Genomic DNA, 24,053 nt, shown 5'->3' with positions numbered 1-24,053 from the left:
GATTAATAAAATAAGTAATAATAAGTGGCGGATTATTGTAAATATGTTTGGCTCAAAAATACAAATTTGAAAAAACATGTCAGTGACAATTTCCTTCTAGATCAAATAAGCCCAGTCCAACCTTAACTTTGAACTTACTAGCAAGTAAGCAATTATACCTACAGATACATACAACATAATGTGTATTTTCTCAAACAGTGTAAAGGGTAATTTCCTCAACTGAAGAATACTTGATGTTTTCTTTGAAGGAAGACTTTTTGTACAAATTTTTATTTTCTGACGGTCTTTTGTCTGTATTTTTGGAATAATTCTGCCAATTAAATTTCAAATCTTAGCAACAACCAGAAAAATCCCCAAAATGGTGTCCATGGGCATTTTCTCAACCGCTAAGAGGACAACATATTACAATAAACCTACTACAATAACTAACATTTCTTTTTTTCTTATGAAAAGGTGTTTATTTTTTCTGGTATTTACGAGACAACGCTGTGATGCGGATTCGTACCAAGGCTGACAGATGGGACAGGTATAAAAAATGTCTAATGATCATAAAAGCAGAGACAGAAAATGAACTCTCACATGCAACTCTGGTGTGGCCCATGTTACCAACCAGTATTGCATTTGAATGGATACAAATAAAGACTTCAAAAATCTAAAAGTATTGTGCGGAAAATACTTAAAATCTATTTAAATGTACTGTTGTCCAAGAAATCCTAATTAAAATGTTTTTGTGTTAAATAACTCCATCATTTGCATCCACCAAGTTTTTAGTCACTATTCAAAGTATCAGAATTAGTGCAACTACTAGCTAGTAGATGCTAACTGTGTTAATAGCTGTATTTCACTTCCCCTTAAAGATGTAACTGGCTGTTAGCTGGTCTTTTAGCTGCATCCCCGTCCGGCACAATGTATTCTCTTAGCACTGATTTGAGTTGTATTCAAGAGTTTTTAAAAAAGAACACCTTGATTACAGAGTGCTAACCTTTGGCACACCAGACGCAGCGGTCACACCAGCCAAACATGAGCAAAGGAGGTGAGAAAATGCGGCCATGTTGGCGAGAGAACAGCAGGGTGACAAGGGGAGATGTGCTTTGTGTCACTGTGGTAACAGAGTCACTCCCTCCCAAGAAAGACATGAAAAGGCCAGGTGCTTCGTGTTCCGCCGAACAGCTTCAAGAGGCTTCCCGTGGCGTTTCCTAGTGATCCGGAAAGAGCGAGGAGGGTGAAGCTAGATAGTTGAAATGATCGACTGGATCTAGTTCACTTCAGGATGATGTGGTAGCCGTCATTCGTGTCATCTGCAACAACAACAGCGATGACTGCCACAGTCAAAGAAAAAAAAAAACAGACACTAAATCAGGAAAACGCAGACAGATCAATACCTTTCATGGTGTCCAGAACAAAACAAACTTCATCCTGGAAGTTTTGAATCATCTAGGTCGTCAAAGAAGAAGAGTAGAAAATGTTCAAAAATCAGAAGGAAAGGCTAATGACTCACATTAAGCGAGTGCACCAATGCACCGCAAGCAGATGACAAAGGAAAATAATGAATGCAAATGCTTCCAAATGCATACAGCGCCGCCTTCATCAACCATCATTCAGGATTTTCAATGAGTGCACACTGAGAGCAAATCAGTACACGTCTACTGGCTTGCACTCAACCTTCAAATCTACCGTCCTGCTTCTGATTGTATGGTCGGCCTATAGATGGTGGCTAAAGTATCCAAGGTCAAAGATAAAATGTTTCATCTGCCTAGTTCTGAAAATGGGTCTGAGAGTGAGCCATTCTGCGCTTCTGCTAACAGGTAACAGAAAAGCACTGCAGCACAGCGTGTCTCCGCCCATGACTTGACAGCTAGGCTGGGCAAAGATCCAGAGTCAAGCGAGGGCCCCCGGACTACTCAGTTTAAATCACTATCCTGCTCGTGTTTAAACCGGGAGTCAAATAAAAAAAATTTTTACAATATATTTTACGCGGGACTACCACTAACTATTCAGATTAAAATTGCATTTGTGGAACATGAATTAAGCAGCAAAATCCATCTTTTTTTTTTTTTATCGATCTCTGGTGGGGTGACCATTTTGCCACTTGCTGTCCACTAAAAATGAAGAAATCGTTTAGAATATCAGGAGCTCACCTCATCACTGACTAGCACGTGGATGCCAGTGGGACCCTGTTTAAAGATCTGGTTGATCTGTCGAGGTGAGATGTTGAAGAGCTGAGCAATCTTCTCTGTCAGCTCGGTAGCAGTCAACTCCTCCAGGTAGATTGCATGATATACTGCAAGCAGGAAACACAAAGTACGTCTGTCAGTAATTGCAAATATTAAAAAAAGAAAAAAAAAAAAAACTATCATTGTATCTGGATTGTACTGTTGTGGTCTGTGCTTTGTCTATATTAACAACAGAAGGTATTCCCCAACCTCAAACTCTTTCATTTTCAATTTAGGAAAAATATTAAATTTCCATCCAAACATCTTTCTTTTCTTTTTCCCATGTGCACTGACTAAAGAAGGTGTTGTTCGCAGCATCTCCGTTCTCATGTTTGGTCTGCTGCTCGCGTGCCTGCTGCGACTCCTGGCACACGTAGATGGTTAACCTCGGGCGGACCACCCTGTCGGCGAAACATATGAAGGCGCGTTTGCAGTTATTCCCGTTCTGCATCGACTAATCAACAAACTGCATGCCGGCTCCATGTACTCACCGTCCTTTTAGCGCATTGAATAATCGTATGCCGTCTGCCGGGCCACAGATCTGAATGACATCGTCCCTGGTGAGCTTCAACAAGTCTGCTCCTGGTAATCACAAAAAAACTAATTAACACTGATGGGAAAGCCAATCATGTCCACTCAGGACTTTTAAAAGCGGCTCAGCAAACACAAAAAAAACAAGAACATGAGTGAATTGGAAGAGTACTTGACTAAGTTGACATATACACAATACTTGCTGCAATGTAGAGTGAGGAACGAGTTTGTACCTGAGAAATTGGTGAAGAGCCGTGAGAAGGGCGAGAAGCGGTTCCGGAGAAGCCACTGTTGAGCATCTTGTGGCGTCGCCGCAGGTAACAAATTCTTAAGAGGGAAATAAAGTCACTAGCGGCCTCAACAAGTAAACAGCAATAAACAGCATCGCTTTGTACTTTCATGACAGTAGATTGTTTTCATGTTTCCCAATATTGCACTTCTTAGCCTTTAAAAGAGGAAGTATAACCGTGCTTATTTTAGAGATGTAAGAATAAGATTTTAAACTGGCGATGCTAGTCAAATGTCGTACTTACGTCCGCTACTTGAACAACAGGCTCGGGCTGGTGGTTTGGTGATCCGTTTCTAAAAAGGATCAAATGGAGTGTGTTAGCAAGCAAGCAAGCAAGCAAGCAAGGAGTCACCACAAACGGTGTTGAGAACATTTTTCACCCTTCTGCAACCGGAAAGCTGCTCGGTGTACTGTTGAAGGCCGGTGATGGCGAGTTGTTGACGTAGGTGACTTCGGGCCAGGGGGAACACTGTCAAGAGTCCAAAGGTTCTGTTAATGCATCAAGTGGGTTCGTTGTGCATTGTGGTGCCAAGACTGCGGCTCCGACCAGACAAGGAAGGTTAAGGAGGCATTTAGGAGTTGCTCACTTACATTTACAGTTCATAAATGTAAATCACAATTATTCTCAAGGTCTATCGGTCACATTATGTAAGTAGCCCACTTGGTGAGTACAGAGCGATCATTTGAATTATTTTGGCAACAGCAATTCTCCTATTACATTTGATAAGGACACATTTGTGGACCGCTCTAAATAAAGCTTTGATTTAGTTTCATGAACATTACCTCAAGGTTATTAATACACTAACCTCTGTGAGGATTGTCGTTTCATACGAGGGCTGATATTTCTCCTTCTCCTGCGGTGCCCTCTTCTCCATCTTCTCCCTGTCTGTCTTCTGCTTTCTGTCCGCACCTTTGGGCTGAAAGAGGTGACATAAAGTCACTGACCCGATGACACCGACTCGCACCCCAGCAAACACGTCAGGGGTTTCCACTCATCACCTTGAAAACTTTGACCTGACAGGAGGCGGAGTGGAGGTGCTCGGTGTACTCGCTGCTCTCGTTCTCTTTGAACGTGTCAATCTGGATGCGGAAGGGAACCCCTTTTTCCCCGCCGTGCTTGCGCATGGTAAATTCTGTGCTGATGCAGTGAACCTAGCATTGGTGAAAAATCAACAAGGTTCGTGCATATATATCAAAGTCAAAAACCCCTTGAAAGAAAATTGCACGCTATACAATTCTAATTTACCGAATGGACCCGAATACTCTTGGGAAAAGCTGCGCAACGATATCAAGAAGAGGAAGTCAATCAGGAGGATCGTGCTACCTGGATAAAAACGGAGGTTCTTTTTGACGGTTCCCAAAGGAACTCCACAGTGTTAAGCTGAGTAGGGTTAGCCCGTGGGTCGATAATGCCGACTGACATGGGCACATCTGCAACAGATCAATGCGCAACAGGCAAGGCAAATTTGACAACACTGTATTCCACTGCTGTTGCAAATATTGGATGTTAGTCTGAAAAGAACTTTTCTGTCTTAGCTTCTGCTAACAGATTTTGTCTCAAGGAAATAAATCATCTGTTCCAATAGAAGTGTGCAAAACAAGATTCCAAGGCACCCACCCAGGTCCAGAATGCGATCCCCAGGCCTGTTCCAGCGCCAGCCCTCCAGCTGCTGGTGCTCTGTGTACTGAAGTCGGCGGTCGTGAAACACCACGCGAATGATGCTCTGCGTGTCAGATACAGCACATTTGCATATTACAGACATTTGTGTGGCACTTGAGGACAACCCTGAAAAAAGGAATTAATAGATTAGTATTTATGCCCTAATTGTTGCACATTGACATGCAATATAATCTTAGCAATATGAATGACACATTCATCAGAGTCATCAATTGATCATTAACTATCTTGGCAATTAAGTATTAAAGAATATATTGAAAGTAGTCCAACGGCCACCCATAGCAAAAATAACACACACAGGCACCTGAGTAACGCACCTTAACCATTTTACCAGAGATTTCCGGAAGTTCACCGATTTTTCGATTATCAAGCATTATAATTTCGTAGGACTGCCCTGCAATGACAAGTGTAAATGGTTAACATAGAAAATCATTGCACTTTTGGATTTAAAGTAAAAAATGTGGAACTTCCAACATGGGAAACAATCTATTCCGTGACATTGGGTGTCTTCCAAATTGCGCTAACATTCTCAAAGATTATGCAAAGGAAATGAACTTATTCCATGGTAAAACAGAAATCAAGTTAAACTACAAACTTTTGGATGACCCGACAAACTGCTTGTCATTAGTAGCGGTGTAACGAATGATTTAGAAAACGTGCGAGCATCAGGTCTGAATTGTTCCATCAAAAAGTCATGAATGGGTAGGAATCGGTTTGATGTTGCTGATTATTTGTTTTTGAATACTTAGATCTGGAGACATTTGACATGTTGTTGTATCTCAATAAACCTGACAATAGCATCACTTGTCTTTACAGTATTGACAAGTTAATGCATATTGTAAATTGATTTTCTACGTAAACCTTCTGAATCATACCAAACCAGATTGTTCCACGTGGAATAGTATCCCACTTCATGAATTCTGATACATATTATTGTAGTATTATGATACATAACTTTTGTTTCCCTTTGAAACCTTTTTTTCATTAAACTTAAGATTAATTCCGTATTCCACTACCTGGGCAACTTTGGCGATTTCACACAAACTCGGTCAGATTTGGTGATTTATCACCTCACAAATGAGAGTGGCCGTTATGTAACGTTTTAACTACAACGTCCGGTATCCACGTGCTGACCTTGATTGAGGTAGGTGAGTGTTTCATCATGCAGTTTAACGGCTGGCGAGGTAGCAGCACACAGAACATACTGGAAGGGAAGGATCTTGTTGTCGCTGTCCGGAGGCAAGTTGGACTCCTCTTGTTTGAAGATGGGCAGGGCAAGTACGTCGCTGAAGGTCAGACAAACACAGAACAACTGTTAGTCCATGTATAGTGCAAAGCGCAACAATCGAGCGTGTGTATTCCTTTATTCCCTATTGGACTTTCCCTGGTGCAGTTCAATAATCATAATCAAGGCAATGCTAGCAAATATCGAAGTATCTCGGCTGAATCGTATCCCTCTTCTCAACAGAACAATTCACAATGCAAAGTGTAGCTCATGATGCAGACAGCTTGACAATGAAAGAGAGGGCAGAATATTTCACCGTATAAAGAAAGGCAAGGCAGCTTTATTTATGTAACACATTTCATACTCAATGTGCTTCATTTAAGAGCATTTCCAAACAAAGAGCGGCAGGCAGTTATAAGCAAAGCAAAGACACTTTTACTTCACATATAATAACAGGTTAGGTATGAGAGTCCTGCTGAGTTCAAACTGCTTCAGTACCTCATGCTGTACGCCCCTGCGCCGAGCTCCTGACCGATGCCAGAGAGGCTGGCATCGAAGTCCTGGACCAGTCCGGACTCAATCACTTCGTCGGAGAGAGGCAACTTCAGAGCCCAGGCCATGATGACTTTGTGCGGATCTCAATGGGTTTTGCTTCTGATAGCACGTTTTAACCTTTGGTGAAGAAAACGAAGTTTAACTTCCAACCGTAAAAGCGGTGCATTGAACTTGCACGCATCTGTAAAGTAATGGATCACGCGACATTGTTAGCCACTTGATTTCCATTTGGTCAATTAGCGGTCTGCACATCTTACCTTACGGCGAAGCGGAGCGCAGTTGCTTTCTAATGGTGCGAGATTTTCATGCCATCACGTCGTGCGCCGTCGCTCGAGTACTAAAATAAACATGTCGGGCTAGTCAAGCAGCTAGCAACAGCGATCCTAACAATTAGCGCGTCTTCCGAACATGATGTGTCACGACAACACCATACAAGCTATAACCCGCATATCTTTAACCGCGTGCAGGCCTAACAATGCCGTAAAATAAATATTGAACGAGATGTTCCTTTTGTTTATTTATCTGGCCAACGAACGGAGTTACTGTAATTTCCGTGCGTGGCTCTTCTTCGTTTTGTTCTATTAGGCACAATGCTGCCCCCTAGCGCCTGGGAACTACATATAGTTTTAAATCAGTGAATTTACCTTGGTACTACATTATTTATTTTTTGGGGGGTAAATCAATCCCCCCAAAAAGCATATTTTCACCGTTGAGTAGATCAACTGGTATGAACTGAAAATGTATCATCACAAATCAACAATTAATAATTAGTAAAGACAGTTTATTTACATTTAAAAAAACTTTTTTCCTCACTTCTTACAAAGGCAGACGTTCTAGTCAAACAAGATTGTTATAGATAGCATATTTCTATCATTTTATTTGTTTTATATAGTTTAGTTAATTTAAGGTTATTTAACAATATTGCATTTTTTTTCATAAAGCACATAGCAAGCAAACCAAACATATGGCATCTTGGGTTGATCTTCTAATTCACCATGATTCATATTTATTCTGTATAACAGCAGCTGATCTGCGTTAAAAATGTTGCTACGTTGCGATATTGATAAAAATTAAAAAGATTCATGAGGCCCACCAACATGGCTATAACTTTTGCAGTAGAAAACAATTAGTAACATTTTTACCTCCTCGGGCATCAATAAAGTGCAAAGAATCCTTGATAATTAACATATATGTATGTTCACACATAATAGGCAGTTAGTAGAAATAAAGACATACAGAACATGCAACATCTTCAAGTCATTACACATAACTCTCATGTAATTCCATCAGTTTGATTTATACTAGAGCCAGTACATTTATCTAAAATATGTTAGCGTTGTAGGGCGCTTTTGAAAGTTACATTGTTGATAACTTTATAAAATAAAAAATTCATCTAACTTGAGATGAGGAGCAGTTTGTGATCACCGAAAGACGACAGAGAAGGCACAAAAACAGCAATACGTTGTGACCAAATTATACTGGTTAATGACTAACTGTATCAAAAGTTTGCATTAGTGGCCTGAAATTAACTTAGGACTTGTACCAACTTCAAACATCACCAACTAGTAGAAAGTATATAAAAATCAACACAGTTGACTTGAGCTTTAATGATTATCAAGAAATACCAAACCGATGATTGTCCCTGACTTGTTGCGTTGCGGCTGCATAGACAAGCAGCAGATGGAATCATTCATTATGGCAATAAACTTGATACAGTGGAACCTCTGAAGTCACTCCGATTTGAAGCGGTTTTGGGTCAAACTGTCCCCTTGAAAATATCAATATTATTTATATTGGTATTTTTGAAAAGAACAGTTAAACATTGTTGACTGTCACACAAGTGTAAAAAAGTTAATCACTGGAGAACAACAGTTCTACTTCTGACACCAAATGATGCCATGCTCCACGGTTCATCGTTTGATGTACGCTGAATAGAAATCCCTGCGATGTCATCATGATCTCGCATTCAAACTTTGATATTTTGTGTGACTTTGGGAGTCATTTTTCCCAAAAAGAACATCAAAGTGTTCCACTTTAGAGGTTCCACTGAACTCAATAACGAACAACAATGCCACTTAACAAATTGACGTGACTTACCTGCGTGTATGTTGCCATTAATAGAAGCACCGTACACACTTGTACACTCAGCCTTAGAACCCAAGAACTCACTTTAGTATTGTAGCACTGAGTCTTAAATAATGTGTAACTTCATGTTGGGGTATTTACAACAAAATTTGCAAATTCCATTTTCTACTGGACCTGGAAAATGTTAATCTTGCTGGTGTTTTTCAGCGTCTGTCGACGGTTGCAGAACCAAACCCGCACCACCTCTCGGTCGTAGTTTAGTTCCTTTGCGATTTCCGTGATCTCTTGCCCTGTGGGCAGCGAGTTCTTCTCGAAGTAGGAGTTGAGGACTTCGATGGCTTGAGGCGTGAAACTGGTGCGCCGCTTGCGTTTCTTTGACGGTTCGCCGCCGACAAACTCCATCAGGTTCTGCTGACCTTTTTGGTTCCAGTGCTCGGCCTCGGCAAGCCACTTCTCCAACACTGGCTTCAACTTCTGGGCACTCTTCGGGGTGATGTCCAGCTTTTCAAACCTGCAGCAAAAATACTTTTCATTAAGCTTTTTTTTTTTGATGCATTGATGTTGATGAACGAATGGTTAATGACACTGAGACCTTTATTGTTTTCATTTTCGGGTTAACAAGTGATTAACTAGCTCAACATGACAAAACAAATCTTGCTGTTACAATTACATGTAAACGCAAAAGTCAGAGTGTTGTGAAGCTTTACCCGATAGATGAATAACTTTCACACACTGGGAGAATTTCATTGGAAATCTTCAGTTTTAATAATACATTTCCCTGTTTTAATAAAGATGACAAAATAAGTGTGATTCACCTGCAAATGGCGGATTGGCTGTAGGCCGGGCCCTCTGTGGCAGTCAGTGCCTGTCCCACTTGAGTCTGCGTCAATCCCAAGGATAGCCGCCGGATTTTAAAATTCTTAGCAAACTCGCGTATTTCTTCCAGATTGATGCCTTCCTCATTGCTGTCAGCCTGATGGGGCTCTGCCGGACGGTGGCGGAATACACATGGTACATAAAACTGATAGTGATCCATGTTTGCACAAGAGGGCAAATGTACGTACTGCTGACAAGCTGGCCCACTTTAGCCATCTCGCCGCAGGTGATGGGGAGCGATGAGGATGGCGAGGTGGAGCTTTTGAGTACAGACGGCTGCGGGGCGATGACAACCGGCAACTGCGTCGCAGCTGTTGCCGGCGCCTGCGAGGGGTCATGTACAAACAGAACAAATGAGTCACATTTTGCAACCCAAAGATGCAAATTAGGCAAGATACAGCATCATGAGTACCTGTGATGTTGGTTTGGAAGGTGCGGGTGACACTGCAGCTTTGGGCAGAACAGCGGCAGAAGCCGCAACCGCGGCAGCTCCGTTCCCGACCGCAGCAAAAATCTGACCCTGGGTGTTCAGCAGCAACTGCGGGGTGACCGTCTGGACCTGCAGACCCTGGAGGGGGAGGGTCGGAGTGGCAGCCCCCCCGGCCAGGGAGGCCGGGTTCACCAAAAAAGGAAGAGTTCCTATAACCTGACAACAGATGTCGAATAGGAAGAACATAAGCAAACAAATTCTGATTAGCAGGGATTAGAAACGATCCGTTAACACTAAACTTTCTTTTTAAGTAGCAATAACAACAACATCTTATCATGATCACGTGTTATTTAGGAACCAGTGGAACCAGTAATGTTTCAATTAAAGGGGACAGGACGTTGACTTTTGAATTGCTTCTATTCAGATAGTTGGATATTTGGAGTGACTGCCCACTGATCAAGTGTGACATTAAATAAACAAATAAATGTTTTCTTTACCGTCAATTCCTGAAAATGTCTCTGTCAGGGAGCCATTCTGCAATTGTGGTTTACATTATGTAAGCCACTCGCACCAAGTTTTCAAGCTCATGATGAGCAAGTTTGTCGAGAGATGGCTGGAGACCAGCGACAGACTTTAAGGAACCACTGGAGCCGTTTTTCAATGTCAAGAACAGACTGCAGTGAACTTGGCGAGTGCTGTCTTAGAAGTACGTAATTGGGAATGTACTTCCTACGAACGCTTGCCTCTTTTATCTATTCCTTTCAGCCTTAGGTTCAGACCAACCTGGCCCTGTGTGGTTGTTAGGATCTGGCTTGTGATGCCCGCCATGTTGGACATGGCGTTGGTGATGATAGGACTGGAGGTGAGGGAACTGAGAAACTGGGTCTGTGCTCCTAAAGATGCAGCATTGATCTGAGGACAAAAACACACGTTCAAACAAAAAACTGAAAATTCAAAAAATACGCAATGGTTGGGGTGAATCTCAGTTTCGTCTTCCTCACCAGTGCAGGATTGATGGAGAGTCCAGCCGTCTGCAGCGCAGCCACCGATATGTTGGACTGGGCCACGGTTGCGGCTGGTGTGGCTTGAGCAGCTGCCTCTTGGGCGGCAGAGATGATCGTAGCCGGTGTGGACTGAGACGTCAAGCCGCAAGTTTGCTGGATGGAACCTGCCGGAGCCTGGAACACTGCCTGCGTGCTGGTTTGTAGAGGAGCCTGAACTGAATTTAGAACTGTCGCAGCCGGGGAGAAAATGACCAAACATGATCAATATTACAGGTGATCACAATTTTTCATACTTCAGGGAAAACATCTACGACTATTTTCCAACAAACAAGTCAGGTTTTCAGGGCAAAACTAAACTGAAATAATAAACAACATTATCATCGTTGACCGTCATCAGGACCATTACCTTGAAGGCCAGCAAAGGGCATCTTAAGGAGGTTAGCGGGCTGCGTGGCGGCAGCAGCGGCGAGTCCAGACAGTGTGGCCACATTGGTAGTGGGCAGGGTGAAAACAGCCAGACCGCCCTGGCCACCGATGGAGCCTGCCATGCTGATGGGGATGAGCAGGGGCTGGCCCAGCGAGCCTGTCTGGGCCAACATCCCAGTCATCAGAGTGGCCAGATTTTCTTGTGATAGAACCTGTGTGATAAAATAGCACATAAACTCAGATGATGTCAGTACATAGCAGAAAAACACAATGTATATATTTGGGGGGCTAAAAGACTCATTTAGGTTGAAACAACTTTATTATGGCAACAATGTTAGTTAGCACAGCAAAGCAAGCTAGCTTTTTTGCTCCACAAATATTTTAAGAGTTTTTACTTATATTTTTAAGTGAGGGACAATACAAGGGAAAATTAGTTCTATAGGCTCTTATTTCTTTGTTAAGAATGCGGGAAAGGCAATTTTCACACCAGCAAAACTTTTGTTGAATTGCCAAACTTAGAATTTTATTCATTTTGGTTTTATTTGATTTAGTTTGTTGCCTTGAAATTTTGAGGTCACCCAACTTTTGTTTACATTGCGCAAAACGGATGCATGGCTAATATTTCTTGTGATTACTTTAATAATGATTACCTGCGGACAACCTTGGACAGTGACGGGCACAGTAGCTATGGGAGGCTGCGGCAAGGATACACTGATGGGCACAGTTGGACCGAGGGTATGGACAGCGTGAGCTGGAGCATCTCCTGATGACGCTTGCTGTTTGCCAGCTACTGTCGGAGCACATCGGGTGAGGTGGTGAGTTTGGCGCATTTCTTTCATGTGCAAATTGAACATCAAAAGTGTGGCTGGCTTCAGCTTACCGACTTCCTCAGTGTTCTGGGATCCAGCATTGTCATTGCGTGGGCGGGAACCCTCAGGTTGAGTCCCTCCCCCATCTGTTTTGCCCTCACTTGTCTTCCCTTCAAGTACCGTTGAAGACAGAGACGCATCGACCCCGACTTCTAACACACGAATTGTCTCGTTGCCAGACATCATGATGACCTGAAGACAAAGAGATGGTCAAATACGAAACAGAAGGCGGACTCCTATTTTATTCTGTTCTATTTATCATTTGGAATACTCAATCACAGTTAGTACCCAAGAGAGGCCTTTATGTTGCCTTCAAGAGAAGCTGAAAAGTGGGAAATATCACACTTGGAGCTTACAAGGCCTAACCTAAAAAGATTTGAAGAGTTGAAGATAAATGGAGAACGACAGAGACAAGTCGTGGAACGCTCAAGGCTAATGATGTCTCAGCCGCCATACAACTCAGAGTTGGAAGAAATTTTGGGGGAGGGAATTCAAAAGTTTTACCGTCAATATAGAAATGAAAACGAAACACTTACTTCAAGGAGTAATTTCATCGAAATATTAGAATTATTAACAATCAAAAAGATCCATTATTATGTTCACTGCTGGTTTACGCAAATCTGAAGTCAAGGGGAGCAACTGTGGCGCATTTGTCTGATTTCCTTGTGTTTACATGTTGCCACTAACTCAAGAGCATTCAGTCTGACTTTGGGATACTTGATTTGGACATTGTTCTCTGCTAGGTTCCACTCAGATTAATTGGATTCTAAGGAAATGCAACTATGAAGGGTTAAGAATGAGAAGCGAGGTGATTGGAGAAGAAGGTGCACGCAGAGAGGCAGAGAGAGCGACAGATGGACAGACAGGCGGACAGAGAAAAGAGGATGCATACCTGGTTGCCTCTGGCAGGGAATTTCAAATGGCAGGATTTAAATGGCTGAAAAAAGACTTCTGCGCTCAGACAGTGAACAGCTAAAGGAGGACAAAGAAGCCAAGCATGTTAAAATACAAATGAGGAGCGCATGAGTACAGCAACATAAACAAACACAAACAATGGAAAGCAACAGCCAACGATCAGCTCAAGCAGTGCTTTCTTTCAAACATCCCTTGGCACACCAGTAAAGAGAGAGAAATGCTTCCCATCCACACACACACACAACAGCCATTTTTAGCCCATGAAAAAAGCAAAGTGCTGCAGGGTGGAATTTATCATACATAAAGCATACAAAGTAGGACAGCGAGTCAACGACTATGCTGTTATTTTCACATTTTGGCTATAGAGCCATCTATAGAAGCTTTAAAGCAGGGCTGTCCAAACTGTTTAAGAAAAATTAACAGGTATACAGACCACTTAGTTAATTTATTCAACTAGGGTAAAACCAACTAGTCTGCATAGATACAAAAAACACATATCAAACAATAGTATATTGTATAATTGTATATGTTATACATACATGTATGCATGCATATATACAGTAGGTAGTATGTATCACAGAGACAGCCCTGATATGAGTTTTAAATCATATCCTTTTGGCGAATGACTATTACATACGTATGTGTCATTTGCAGCACCAGGTTTGCGTTACTGGTAGCAGTCTAGAGTGGTTCAGATCCTATTTGGCTGGCAGGACGTTTTGGTGTTCTGTCATATGGAGTTACACAGGGATCTATTTTGGGTCCCTTGCTGTTTTCATTGTATTTGTCACCCCAGTGCCCCTAGGTTCTATCCCACGTAAACAGGGCATTTCCTTTCACTGCTATACGGATGACTGTCAGCTCTATGTCCAGCTGAGGGAAAATGACCTTAAGGGTCAACAATAAAAAATGCTGAACTTGTTTTAATATTTGCAATCACAAATCCTTATGAACACCCAGTTCAACAGAGTCACTAACTCCGTGATGTGAAAGGGACATGAAATGAAGCGATCTGAAGCTTGTGCTGTTGCTGGACACAAATAGAGGCGCAACTGGTTGTGTTGAGTGTTTGCATAAAAGTCTCACAAGTCATTCACCATAATAAAAATGTCAAGGAGCTAAATTTGCAATCTAGTTACCAAATACATCTGGCGTCCTCTTTGTGTCCTATTACTACCAATACTACTATTGTATTTTTGGATATGGATGCCTGTTGCACTCTGGTGCCTCTCACAAGTCAGTGTTGATACTGACAGACATCTGGTTTGATGGAGGAGAGTCACAGTTGTTGGTGTGTGTGTGTGTCGGTGTGTGTGTGCGTGCGTGCGTGCGGTCTCATTCTAAGTAGTGTTCCGTATGTGTCCACTGAAAAGTGCACGTCTAAAAAATGACCCTGATGGAATTTTAATGAACTTGTTCCGAGTTCTGCATGTGTTCTGCATGTAAATCTCAACTGGCTGCAGAAATGGAAGATATCCTTTGCAAATTGAGTTACCTGCTCGTTGACAGCAAGCGGGGCATCTCTGACAGGAAGGTCCTGAGACTTCATGGCTTGGCTGCACCACCTCTATCCTCCTGCGCTGCAAATGAGTCAAATCGGTCTTTTTGAATATATGCATTTTAATGGAATTGCATGGAACGTTTAGTATTCTTGGCTATTTATGGTTGCAGACTATTGAGAGGGACCTATAAACAGGCCCCACTGTGTTGCACTTGGCTGCAGAAGAGATGGAGGCTGGAGGACTTCCACTGATGGCGGGCATGAAGCGAATGAAAAAAAAAAAATCAAAGCCCAAAAATGAAATTGTGGTGCTCCTTTTCCCGCCACCGGTGTGCAGTTAAGACATGCATGTGTGCCAAAAGTTTATCGGGTGTAAATGGTCTCGTCGCTATGCCACCCCTCCCCTTCCCATCCGCCATTCGAACCAATAAAAGTCTCGTCGGTCACTTTAGGACATCATTACTAGACTGCCATATTCGCCGTCATGAATCGGTCTCTCTTTATCATAAATATATAAATTATGTTAATGCAGAGCATTGCATATTAACCCAAAGTCATTTCCTGTCGCAGTTTGACAGCTTCGCGCGAACCAGGCAACAAGAATCGTGCTTTTAAATGGTATTATTTTTGTTTGTTTGTTTTGTTATTTTTCAACGGCCAACTTACCGGTTCAAAAATGTCCTTGTCACAGTTTGGTTCAGTCGCAGCTAATTAAAAATGCATCTCAGCTCCCAGACAGGCGCAGTGGCTGCACACACAAAAGCCATTTGCATTGATAAGAAGGAGGGCTGCAATGTTTTGGGGGATCTGGCCTCTCGTCTCGCCTCGCCGCGATGCCAACACTTCGGCTCATCCCCCCCGCCTTCCAAAAAAGCCTCCAGGCGCCTCACAAGATTCCATGTGAGGCACAAACTCGGTGGGAATCGACAGAAATGTGCTCTTTTTGCCACTACGTCATGAACATAATTTATGCAAGAAAAAAAATATTGCATTGAAAATGTCTGCCGTGAGTTGAGAGGCGCCGTGGCGCTCTTAAAGGGCCAGCGCACCAAATATGGTCCAGACAACGGCTCTTACAGTGATTGCGTAATTTGATCACAAACTCATCTCTATTATTGTTTAACTTTATTTTCGACAACGTAGGAATACTTTAAAATAAATAAATGATTTAATTGTTATAACAGCAGATGTGATGCAATAAAATACAGGCAATCCGTTAGATTCACATGGGGTTGTGGCCATTTTAGTTTTTCAGTCTTAATCTTATTAGATGTGCAAAAAATTAAAAAAAACAGCATCAAACAGGGCGTGTCTGCATCACAGTAGGCAGGTCAGAGGTAAAACGCTCACCAGTAATTGAACATTGCAATAACCTTCAGGGAAATGAAATCTCAAATTAAACTCAATTAAAATTGGATTTTTTTTTTCTTCCAATGTTTTCTTTTTCATTTGAAGTTAAAAAGCACCTTCTCATTGCATTTCTGTTCAAACCCATTTTAAATAATGGTGACCTTTCATATATGAGTGCTGCAGATCAATGTCTGAGAAAGACGGACTGTGTATCATGCTTCTCTGGGATTTATTATTAAAGGTAATGTCACACATCCTTGTGAATTGAATTCTCAAATGGGATGGGATTATATGATCACCAGGAGGTTGGGCCATTCTTGGACTACTACCCCCTTTCTATTTGTAATTTATTCATACCGAGAGGTCTCAACTCAACTCATCTTTGTATAGTTAAAACAACCACTGCTAACAAAGTGCTATAAATGGAGTAAAATATAAATTATGCAAGACCAAAGACAGTGAAAACAGTACATTAATAAAACAAATGTGCAAAAATATTTGAATCAATTATCAACCAATTAATCAACTTGATCTCGCAGTCACTCGTCACCTCCACCGTCAACCAATAGAGGGCGCTCCAACTGAAAACTAAGCAGCCGCGCTCCACCGCCGAACGAGATCAGTTGACGTCACCGCTATCTACAACAACAAGAAGCAGAAAAACAAGGAAGTGGATTATTGCTATTCACCGCCGTAAACCTCTTCGTTTGAACGACTCTGTGACGAGATAAGCAGAGTCCCCAGTGATTGTCTGACATCCTCCACATTTCGAACCGGACTGTGACAATGAACAACAAAGGTATTTTACCCGCTCATATTTCTTAGTTTTTTCTCCCTGTCAGCGGCTTGCTATGCGTCGCCAAGGCTAATGGTAGCAATGCTAGTTGTTTTGGACAACCGGGGGTGGTTACATGACAATACATGGCCGTCGGAATTTCCGTGGAACTCGTTGAGTGTCAGTGTTTTACAATGTCAGATTAAAGGTTAAAACACGGTTTGGTTCAAACGAACGAATGCGTGATCATATCATGCCGTATTGCTTAGTATTAGGCGAAATTGTGATATTGTGGTCGGGTTTGGACGAGCTGATTTTGGTTTCATTTTCCCAGAATAGCAAGTGAGTTATCATCCGTGTGAGTTTTTGTGATATTAATGTTTGGCGGTTGCTTAATTGTTCTCATGATGCAATAAATATACATTTAAAAACGCGCATGTTAAAAAAAAAAAAAAAAAAGCCCCCAATTTACATTTGAATGATTATGTAAATACAGAGGTTACCGTAATTGTATTTCTCTGAAGTTAACTGGATAAGCATGTAATTGTTCTGTCTGATAGATAAGGTTAAGACTTTTTGGGTAATAAAATTAGAACTTTTCTCAGCGGGGCCTTTTCAAAGGCCACAGACAATGACAAAAGCCAACTCCATCACTTTTCCAACATTCTCATGTTTGAATTGCCCAGCATGTGTATGTTCAAGTTTAGTGTTGTGTTGCAGGGTCATATCCACAGCAGAGTGTGTACCCTCAGCAGAGCACTGCCCCCGTTTACCCCCCTGCGATGCAAATATCTCCTCAGGCGCCTCCTTATACGGACACGCCTCCCGCATACTCTGAGGTAACCATAGCGATGGCCGATCTGATCCCGATTGTGAACTTGTTAACCACTTCTTGTATCTCTCCACAGATCTACCACCCTAGGTATGTGCTTCCCCACCAGGTGACCGGTCAGGTGCCTCAGATGTCCTCCCCCTATGTGGGCACTCAGGTCTACATGCCCATGCAGCCGCAGATGCCCGTCGGAGCCATGGCCCAGAACGTCCCCCTGGCTTATTATCCTATGGGGGCCATGTACCCACCTGGTTCCACAGTGATGGTTGATGGTGGCTTTGACGCTGGCGCCCGCTTCACAGCTGGAAGCAGTGTTTCCATCCCGGTGAGTGTTCGTCCTCATCTTGTTGACGTGTTGTCTTTCATGGACTGATTTAAAGAAATACAGTAAAGAATATTCTATTGGAGACTCACGGGAGTGACTGATGGTTTAATCTACTGTGCCTCAGCCCCCACCCCCTGGGCACGCCCCAAATGCAGCTCAACTGGCGGCCATGCAGGGTGCCAACATGGTCATGACGCAGCGCAAGAACAACTTCTTCTTGGGCGGTTCCAGCGGAGGTTACACCATCTGGTAACAGCAGATGCTCCCTCACGCCTAAATCCAATGCAGCGCCTCCCCCCTTCCCCAACATCACGTACCCCCCCCCTATCCTCCTTAGGCTGCTTAGCCACAATACTGATATCACCTAATGGAATGTAATGTTTTTGAGCCCTTGTAAAAGGTACAGTACTCCACTTATAACTTAGCCATTAAGTGACCAACAAATATTTAATGTTGTAGAATCCATCCCATCATTTTCCATTGCGTCGAGCTTCAGTTTTAGTTTAGGTCATTCCAGGTTCACAAGAATGGTGGCCTGTGCTTTGACACTAGTGGTTAAGTAGGTAGCTAAACTTGATAGATTTCGCAAGGCTTACGTCATAAGATCAACTTAAAGCCAAAGTCAAGTCACACATTTTCTTTACAATATTAACTTCTATCTCCTACCAGTTTAAACACAGGTGAGCTGTGATGGTTGTTATCTGAGAGCCATAAGGCACTGATATAATTTTCAGTCGCAGTACAAGACAAAATGGCCGCCACCCAGAGATTGATAAAAACTGGTGGATTTTTCTGCTTAATTCATACACTACAAATGCATTAATCAAAATACCATGTGAAGGGGCATAGACCATATATTGTGATGAAAATATTTTACTTGACTACACCTTTAAGAGATCAAAATGTGGCAAAAACATCAAATACCAACCAATCAAGACAACTCCAGCTTAGTTTGAAAAAAATAACATTTGAAAGCCGTGTGTCTCTGATAAAGTCTTCACAAGAGGTGTTCAACTGGTCTTCCATTTCTTTTTTTTTCTCAAAGGCCATTTTAATAGATATCGGACCAAATTATTTTTTGGAAACAGTATCACAAGAAACTGAAGGGTAAAGTCAAATTGGTGATCAACAGCATTTCAGACACATTTCTGCCTCTCAACAGCAACACAAATCTGCTGTAAAGATGCTAAACTGCTGCTTGTTTGTTAGAATCGAGTGCAGGTTAAATCCACTTTTAAATTATTTTTGACCAACCAGTTGAAACTGATTGCTCTAGAGACTAAAATATCATACTTGAAGCAGCTTCTACAGAAAAGACAGTAGGCAATGTCACATTCGTGTAGTGTTTAATAGTTGAGCTGCTTAATGGTGAAAGTGAAATGCAATTACAAAGTTGAACGCAAAAAAAATCCCCATTTGTCTTTTTTTCTTTCATTTTTTTAGTGTAGTAAACTAATGTTCCTATAAATACCAGTATGGCTATCACAAGAAATTCTCAAGAAAAAAAAAATGCATTGAAGTAGATAAAACTTGTCTTTTACGCAATGTGAATTAAAAAAGAAAAAGGAAGTTGCATTTAAAGAGCTTAAAAAGAAAGAAATACTAAAATGCACTTGCCAAAAAGTGGTTTACTGTACCTTGTTGGGCGACGTGTAGATTTAACATAGTCAAGTGCCAAAGAGCACTGGGGATCGAGCCCCATTTCAAGAAACAAAACGTTCAAAGGAAAATGGAAAGAGATTCAAGTGAGTTGACTGCGACAGGCTGGTTGGTGTAACTTTTGTAGTTTATTTTCTTTCTGTTTTGATGTCGGATACCCAGAGTTTATACAAAATGTCTGAAATGTGCTTATTTGTGCAAGCTAATTCATTTACTACTCGTTTACTTTTTCTTCTGGTTTTCAATTCGGCACATTTGAAAAGGTTTCTGTTGGTGAACCTTATTCATTTGTTTAAAAAGAACAACACTAAGTCAGTTGTACCAAAGAAAATGATTTATTATATCAACTAATCAGTTAATGTGGGATTTTTCATAATTGTTCAAAGTTGTGCATTTCATCATTTTTAATTTGCACATGATTACTAATTAAAAACAAAACAAAAACAGGATGCACTGCTAAACTAATATGACAAATTCCAGACAACGGGTGGTTGGTTATTTTTTAGTCATAGTTTTGTGTGTGTGTATATATTTAGAAAACTGTGAAATATTGTGCTAAGAGGCTTTACTGCTGTCTGCGTTAATGATGCGCTTTTTTAATAATATCCAATCAGAGAACTAGCGTCTGTGTTTGCTGACTAGTTGATATTTTACTTAATGGGTAAATGTTTAATTTAAAATGAGCCTATGGGCTAGGTAAATATGTATCCTTAGAAATTGAGGTGAAAAATATTGGGGATCATTCACAAACTGGGGTTAAACAATCACCACGCTGTATCCGTGTTTGTGTCAAAGGATGTTTTAGATTATTAGACGATGAAACCCGTCAGGATGTTGGAAATTTGACCATATTTCCACCTACTAATCAAGATCCTAGGAGGTCAGATAAGTATTTAAAAAAAAATAAAAATCCCACCAATTTCCCTGACATCCGGGAGTAGATAATTACCGGTTTCCAGCACTCGTTTCTCACAAGATTTGAAGAAAAATACACTTATGAGACTCTTTTGTTTTAGTCTGTATGCTGAGTTTAGCATTTTTACGACACTATCTGAACAGGAAGTTGCTCTTTGTAGATGTTGTCCACTGGGTGTCCGACTAACCGTGTTCAGGTTTTGGCTGCTGTAGCCACAGAGGATGGGGGGGAAAAGCTCGCCCGCTACCTTTATCAAACATGCGGTTGCCGTAGAAAGGGGTCATTCGAACTAACGTTCTCATGCTCAAGAGGGCCCACAGCTTCCAAAACTTGAACTGTTCTCTTTAGTTCTGTGTTTTTTCTTCTTTTTGTAACGGTGGTGCCAGCAATATGAAGTACTTCCTGTACGAGTGCAGCTGTAATGCCAACCGCAGCCAGACAGACTTCTTCTCTGTTAAAGGATCAAGGACATTCCTGGTTCAGGGATTCTCTTTCCGATGTTTTGTAAAAAATAAATAAAAAGAAAAAAGACGCCGCGCTAAAGCGATGACGGACTTAGTATGCACATTTTCTGTCTTGAGATGGCTAAAGGAGATGAGCGTCAACGACTTAGGTGCACTTAATTTTTTTTATACTAAACTTAAAATTTAAGTGTAAGTTTAGAATAAAGGTTATTTTGGACATTTGAGACGTTGTTTAAATTTATTCACATATGTAATGTATTCAAAATGGGGCACACTGCTAAATAAAGGACATTTGTTTTTTTGTAACGTGATGAGAGAAATCATGTCATTTTTTTCATTTGAGTTCCATTTTGTAAAAATGAATGTGGGCACAGGAAGGTTTTTTTTTTTTTTAAACCTATCTGCATCCACTGTGTTGGCAACCACTACATAATTGTGTTTGATACTGTAAGTAAATGTCTTGTTTACATTTAGTTGCTCTGGTTCCAATAAGATCAGCTCAAACAAAAAAAAAACACTGTACATGCTTGTAGACTCGTTCAGTGTGATCGCATCCTGTAAAAGAATTTAGATCTGTTCAGAGGACATTTTGTCAAATAACCTGAACGATTGAGTGGAGCTTATTGTTTGCTGATTATTATAAAAAAGAGAAATTGGTTAGTTTTCAAACCTTAAAAATAAGAGGATTTTCCTGACACCCCCCCCCCCCACACACACACACACATAAAATAACACCTGAAAGGTTTTCCAGTTCTGCCAAGAAAATGAAAACATTTTTCAAAAACATCTATTTTTATTGCCTTCCATATTTATGTCAAACAGGGAGGTCAAATTGAAGCGAGTCAGTAACCATACAAAACATTTTTTTTTTTTTTAAATTGTAACATCTAAAACAGGACAGTCTTTCTCTACCCCGAGAGGCACGTTTGATAAATATTGCAGCACACTTACATAATAGAGATCACGCTTGAACATCCTTCCACCCATTACAAGTCCCAAAGTACAAAACCACTCAAAATAATTTTCTTTGGTTTCACACGCCCACAAAATTTTCTTCAGATAGGCTTACTTCTGGTGGGTTTTTTTCTGAGCCTCGTCTCCTCCCACTCCTCAGTGAAGTTCAGTCTCTCAAATAAAATACTCCTTCTTTTCGCTGGCAGCCTGGTTAGCAGGATCCTCGTCAGGGTCCTCGCCGGGGGCCTGCTCTCCTGTGGTCCTGTAGTCCCCCTTGTTGTGGCACATGTAGTGATACACCAGGACGGCCAGCAGGACCAGCGTCAGGACAATGAGTGTCGATACCACTGGAGGTCGGGGGCGCACAAGAGGGATTCACACACGCAGGCCACCCCATGGCTACCACTCAAGTGATCACAATAATGAGACGATATTTACCTGCAATGACTGTGGTGTTTGGTTTTAAGTGGGCTGTAGATGTCACTGCTGTAACTACGATGAAACAAGACCATGAGCTCAGTGGAGGCTGGCAGTGACGTCACTGACTGTTGTTCTTGTCATAGTTCTCACAATGTTTGATTAACTGCTATTGACACCCTTAGCCAACCTGTTTGATGGATGCATTGGCTATGTCCAATGCTTGTGGAATAGCTCTGATATCAATAAATACCAGGAAATAAAAGCTGGGATTCTGAAGTATGAGGAATTGACCTCACCGTTTCAATACCTTCAGAGGGGTGAGTTGGTTGAAAAGGATTTGCTTGTCATTGTGTTCAGTTTTTGTTTTTGTTTTTATTGACGTTTTACACAATGCACATTTACTAGTGGAAAGTAGATTCACCCTCCAGGAATAAGCAAAAGATGCAAGACAAGATTGAAAAATACAAAATCTCTCTTGCCAATAGAGAAACTCAGTCACGAAATCAGCCAGGGCTATTTTTTTTTCGCTTTTCTTAAATTTCAATCTTGTTGTCTGGGCTTCAATTGAAGTTTAAGCTTCAAAACATCTTCCAATAAGAACGCCATCTTTGCTGTTGCTGACAGTTCAGGATCACCGATCAGATCAGTCGCCAGCTATATTTTGATTGCGACTATTATACGTGATGATTCCATACGTGCATTTCACATTTGAGGAGCTTCAATCATGTGGCTTGACGATAGCAATGAGGCAACCCAAAAAACAAAGAGGCAGCATATGTAAAGGAGTCTTACTGTTTTCTGTTGTGTTGGTGAAAGGGGGGAGCGTCGCCATGTTGAAAGCTGAAAGACAAAATTAAAAGTTACTTGTTTCATAAATAACAATGAGGGTTCCAACAAAGCACATTTCATCTGCATTTTACAGAAATTCACCCAAACGTCCATTTTCTACACTGCAGAACCCTGACAGATTATCTTTCTTGGTAGCCATCTACTAAAAATAGAAACAAACTTGATTTTAGTTTATGCTAAAATGTTGTGCTCACTGCTTCAAACTTTTTTTTTTTCGTCCAAACTATCTGTTCTTTTTGACATTTAACCAATGGACTGGACAAAACAAACATTTTAATTGCCACAATTTATTCAAAACAGGATATGCAATTTCAAATTGACAGAGAAGAAAACGCACAAACAAATGATCCAATTACTCTTTGGGTTCATGTGAGCAAATGAGCAAAAATGTTGATCACTGTTTAACAAAATAACAGTTTTTCCAAATAGTTTTAAATTCAACAAAAAGGTTACACTGATCAACTTGTAGTTGTTGTTTTTTGTTTTTTTTTTTAATCGGAGATGATTGATGACTTTTTGTGTGTACTCATTCCGAATTTGCTCTTGTTTTTCTCGTGCGCATCAGGTTTTCACAAGTAATGGGACAATTTTTCATTTTCCATTTTCATATCGCCATGTTAATTCTTATTCTGATGGTGAAAACAATGTACGCTATTTGGGAATTGTTGACCCGAGTCTAACGTTCAAGCTTAAGTCACTTTTTCTCAAATGGTAGCCAAATAAAAACACCAGGTAACGTCAACATCGCCGTTTCCGTTTGTAATAGCCATTCCCCAAATTAGGCTGACTTTCGTTGTTATTCATTTAATGTGAAGTCAAAGACATTTCCATTACCTTCGAACTCATTTAGCAGTTAACTAAAAATACACCAACGTGACTTCAAAAAAAAAAAAGGTACAAGATTCAGGACCA

At 41.2% G+C, this 24,053-nt stretch overlaps 3 protein-coding genes and 1 long non-coding RNA gene across 9 annotated transcripts; 1 reads left to right on the top strand and 3 right to left on the bottom strand.

Moving 5' to 3' along the window:
* Positions 1–426: 426 nt before the first annotated feature.
* tfcp2 (transcription factor CP2) lies at positions 427–7,079 on the bottom strand. 3 transcript variants are annotated; one of them, XM_061268224.1, is made up of 16 exons: positions 6,749–7,079; positions 6,435–6,608; positions 5,846–5,997; positions 5,029–5,105; positions 4,652–4,757; positions 4,358–4,464; positions 4,033–4,185; positions 3,840–3,950; positions 3,414–3,502; positions 3,278–3,326; positions 2,978–3,071; positions 2,705–2,795; positions 2,508–2,614; positions 2,139–2,281; positions 1,383–1,434; positions 427–1,298 (listed from the first exon to the last, which is right to left on the bottom strand). In XM_061268224.1, the coding sequence occupies exons 2-16, from the start codon at positions 6,554–6,556 to the stop codon at positions 1,261–1,263; spliced, it is 1,491 nt and encodes a 496-aa protein (XP_061124208.1). In that variant the 5' UTR covers positions 6,557–6,608; positions 6,749–7,079; the 3' UTR covers positions 427–1,260. The 3 variants fall into 3 exon arrangements, with proteins under 3 accessions (XP_061124208.1, XP_061124217.1, XP_061124227.1); XM_061268233.1 differs by having other exon boundaries at positions 6,754–7,079; XM_061268243.1 differs by lacking the exons at positions 5,029–5,105; positions 6,435–6,608; positions 6,749–7,079 and having other exon boundaries at positions 5,846–5,977.
* A 176-nt stretch (positions 7,080–7,255) lies between these two features.
* pou6f1 (POU class 6 homeobox 1) lies at positions 7,256–15,637 on the bottom strand. 4 transcript variants are annotated; one of them, XM_061272549.1, is made up of 12 exons: positions 15,264–15,637; positions 14,592–14,676; positions 13,074–13,153; positions 12,193–12,373; positions 11,963–12,102; positions 11,293–11,524; positions 10,884–11,113; positions 10,666–10,794; positions 9,865–10,098; positions 9,641–9,776; positions 9,392–9,560; positions 7,256–9,087 (listed from the first exon to the last, which is right to left on the bottom strand). In XM_061272549.1, exons 4-12 carry the CDS (start codon positions 12,365–12,367, stop codon positions 8,742–8,744), a joined length of 1,791 nt encoding a protein of 596 aa, XP_061128533.1. In that variant the 5' UTR covers positions 12,368–12,373; positions 13,074–13,153; positions 14,592–14,676; positions 15,264–15,637; the 3' UTR covers positions 7,256–8,741. The 4 variants fall into 4 exon arrangements, with proteins under 4 accessions (XP_061128533.1, XP_061128529.1, XP_061128532.1 ...); XM_061272545.1 differs by lacking the exon at positions 13,074–13,153; XM_061272548.1 differs by lacking the exon at positions 13,074–13,153 and having other exon boundaries at positions 11,963–12,099.
* A 176-nt stretch (positions 15,638–15,813) lies between these two features.
* On the bottom strand, positions 15,814–17,145 carry LOC133169070 (uncharacterized). Its single transcript, XR_009718361.1, has 2 exons — positions 16,756–17,145; positions 15,814–16,586 (listed from the first exon to the last, which is right to left on the bottom strand). It is a non-coding gene; the product is annotated as an uncharacterized LOC133169070 (long non-coding RNA).
* Positions 16,570–21,229, top strand: dazap2 (DAZ associated protein 2). The gene is made up of 4 exons (XM_061300942.1): positions 16,570–16,746; positions 17,443–17,561; positions 17,631–17,879; positions 18,004–21,229. Exons 1-4 carry the CDS (start codon positions 16,734–16,736, stop codon positions 18,130–18,132), a joined length of 510 nt encoding a protein of 169 aa, XP_061156926.1. The 5' UTR covers positions 16,570–16,733; the 3' UTR covers positions 18,133–21,229.
* The last annotated feature ends 2,824 nt before the right edge of the window (positions 21,230–24,053 follow it).

Source organism: Syngnathus typhle, linkage group LG2 (assembly GCF_033458585.1).
Source record: "Syngnathus typhle isolate RoL2023-S1 ecotype Sweden linkage group LG2, RoL_Styp_1.0, whole genome shotgun sequence".
NCBI lineage: Eukaryota > Metazoa > Chordata > Actinopteri > Syngnathiformes > Syngnathidae > Syngnathus > Syngnathus typhle.
The sequence above is the reverse complement of the archived record's forward strand: the minus strand, read 5'-3'. Positions and strand labels throughout refer to the sequence as shown.

Bases quoted from the DNA above. Each gene is read 5' to 3' on its own strand.
- dazap2 (XM_061300942.1), top strand. The intron at 17,562-17,630 runs GTAACCATAGCG...ATCTCTCCACAG, and splicing joins CGCCTCCCGCATACTCTGAG to ATCTACCACCCTAGGTATGT. The intron at 17,880-18,003 runs GTGAGTGTTCGT...ACTGTGCCTCAG, and splicing joins GAAGCAGTGTTTCCATCCCG to CCCCCACCCCCTGGGCACGC.
- tfcp2 (XM_061268224.1), bottom strand. From the start codon at position 6,556: ATGGCCTGGGCTCTGAAGTTGCCTCTCTCCGACGAAGTGATTGAGTCC. The intron at 4,465-4,651 runs GTGGGTGCCTTG...GATCTGTTGCAG, and splicing joins GGATCGCATTCTGGACCTGG to ATGTGCCCATGTCAGTCGGC. The intron at 2,796-2,977 runs GTACAAACTCGT...TGTGATTACCAG, and splicing joins GCTCTTCACCAATTTCTCAG to GAGCAGACTTGTTGAAGCTC.
- pou6f1 (XM_061272545.1), bottom strand. From the start codon at position 14,645: ATGAAGTCTCAGGACCTTCCTGTCAGAGATGCCCCGCTTGCTGTCAAC. The intron at 10,099-10,665 runs GTTGGTCTGAAC...ATCTGTTGTCAG, and splicing joins TAACAACCACACAGGGCCAG to GTTATAGGAACTCTTCCTTT. The intron at 9,561-9,640 runs GTACGTACATTT...ACCGTCCGGCAG, and splicing joins AGTGGGCCAGCTTGTCAGCA to AGCCCCATCAGGCTGACAGC.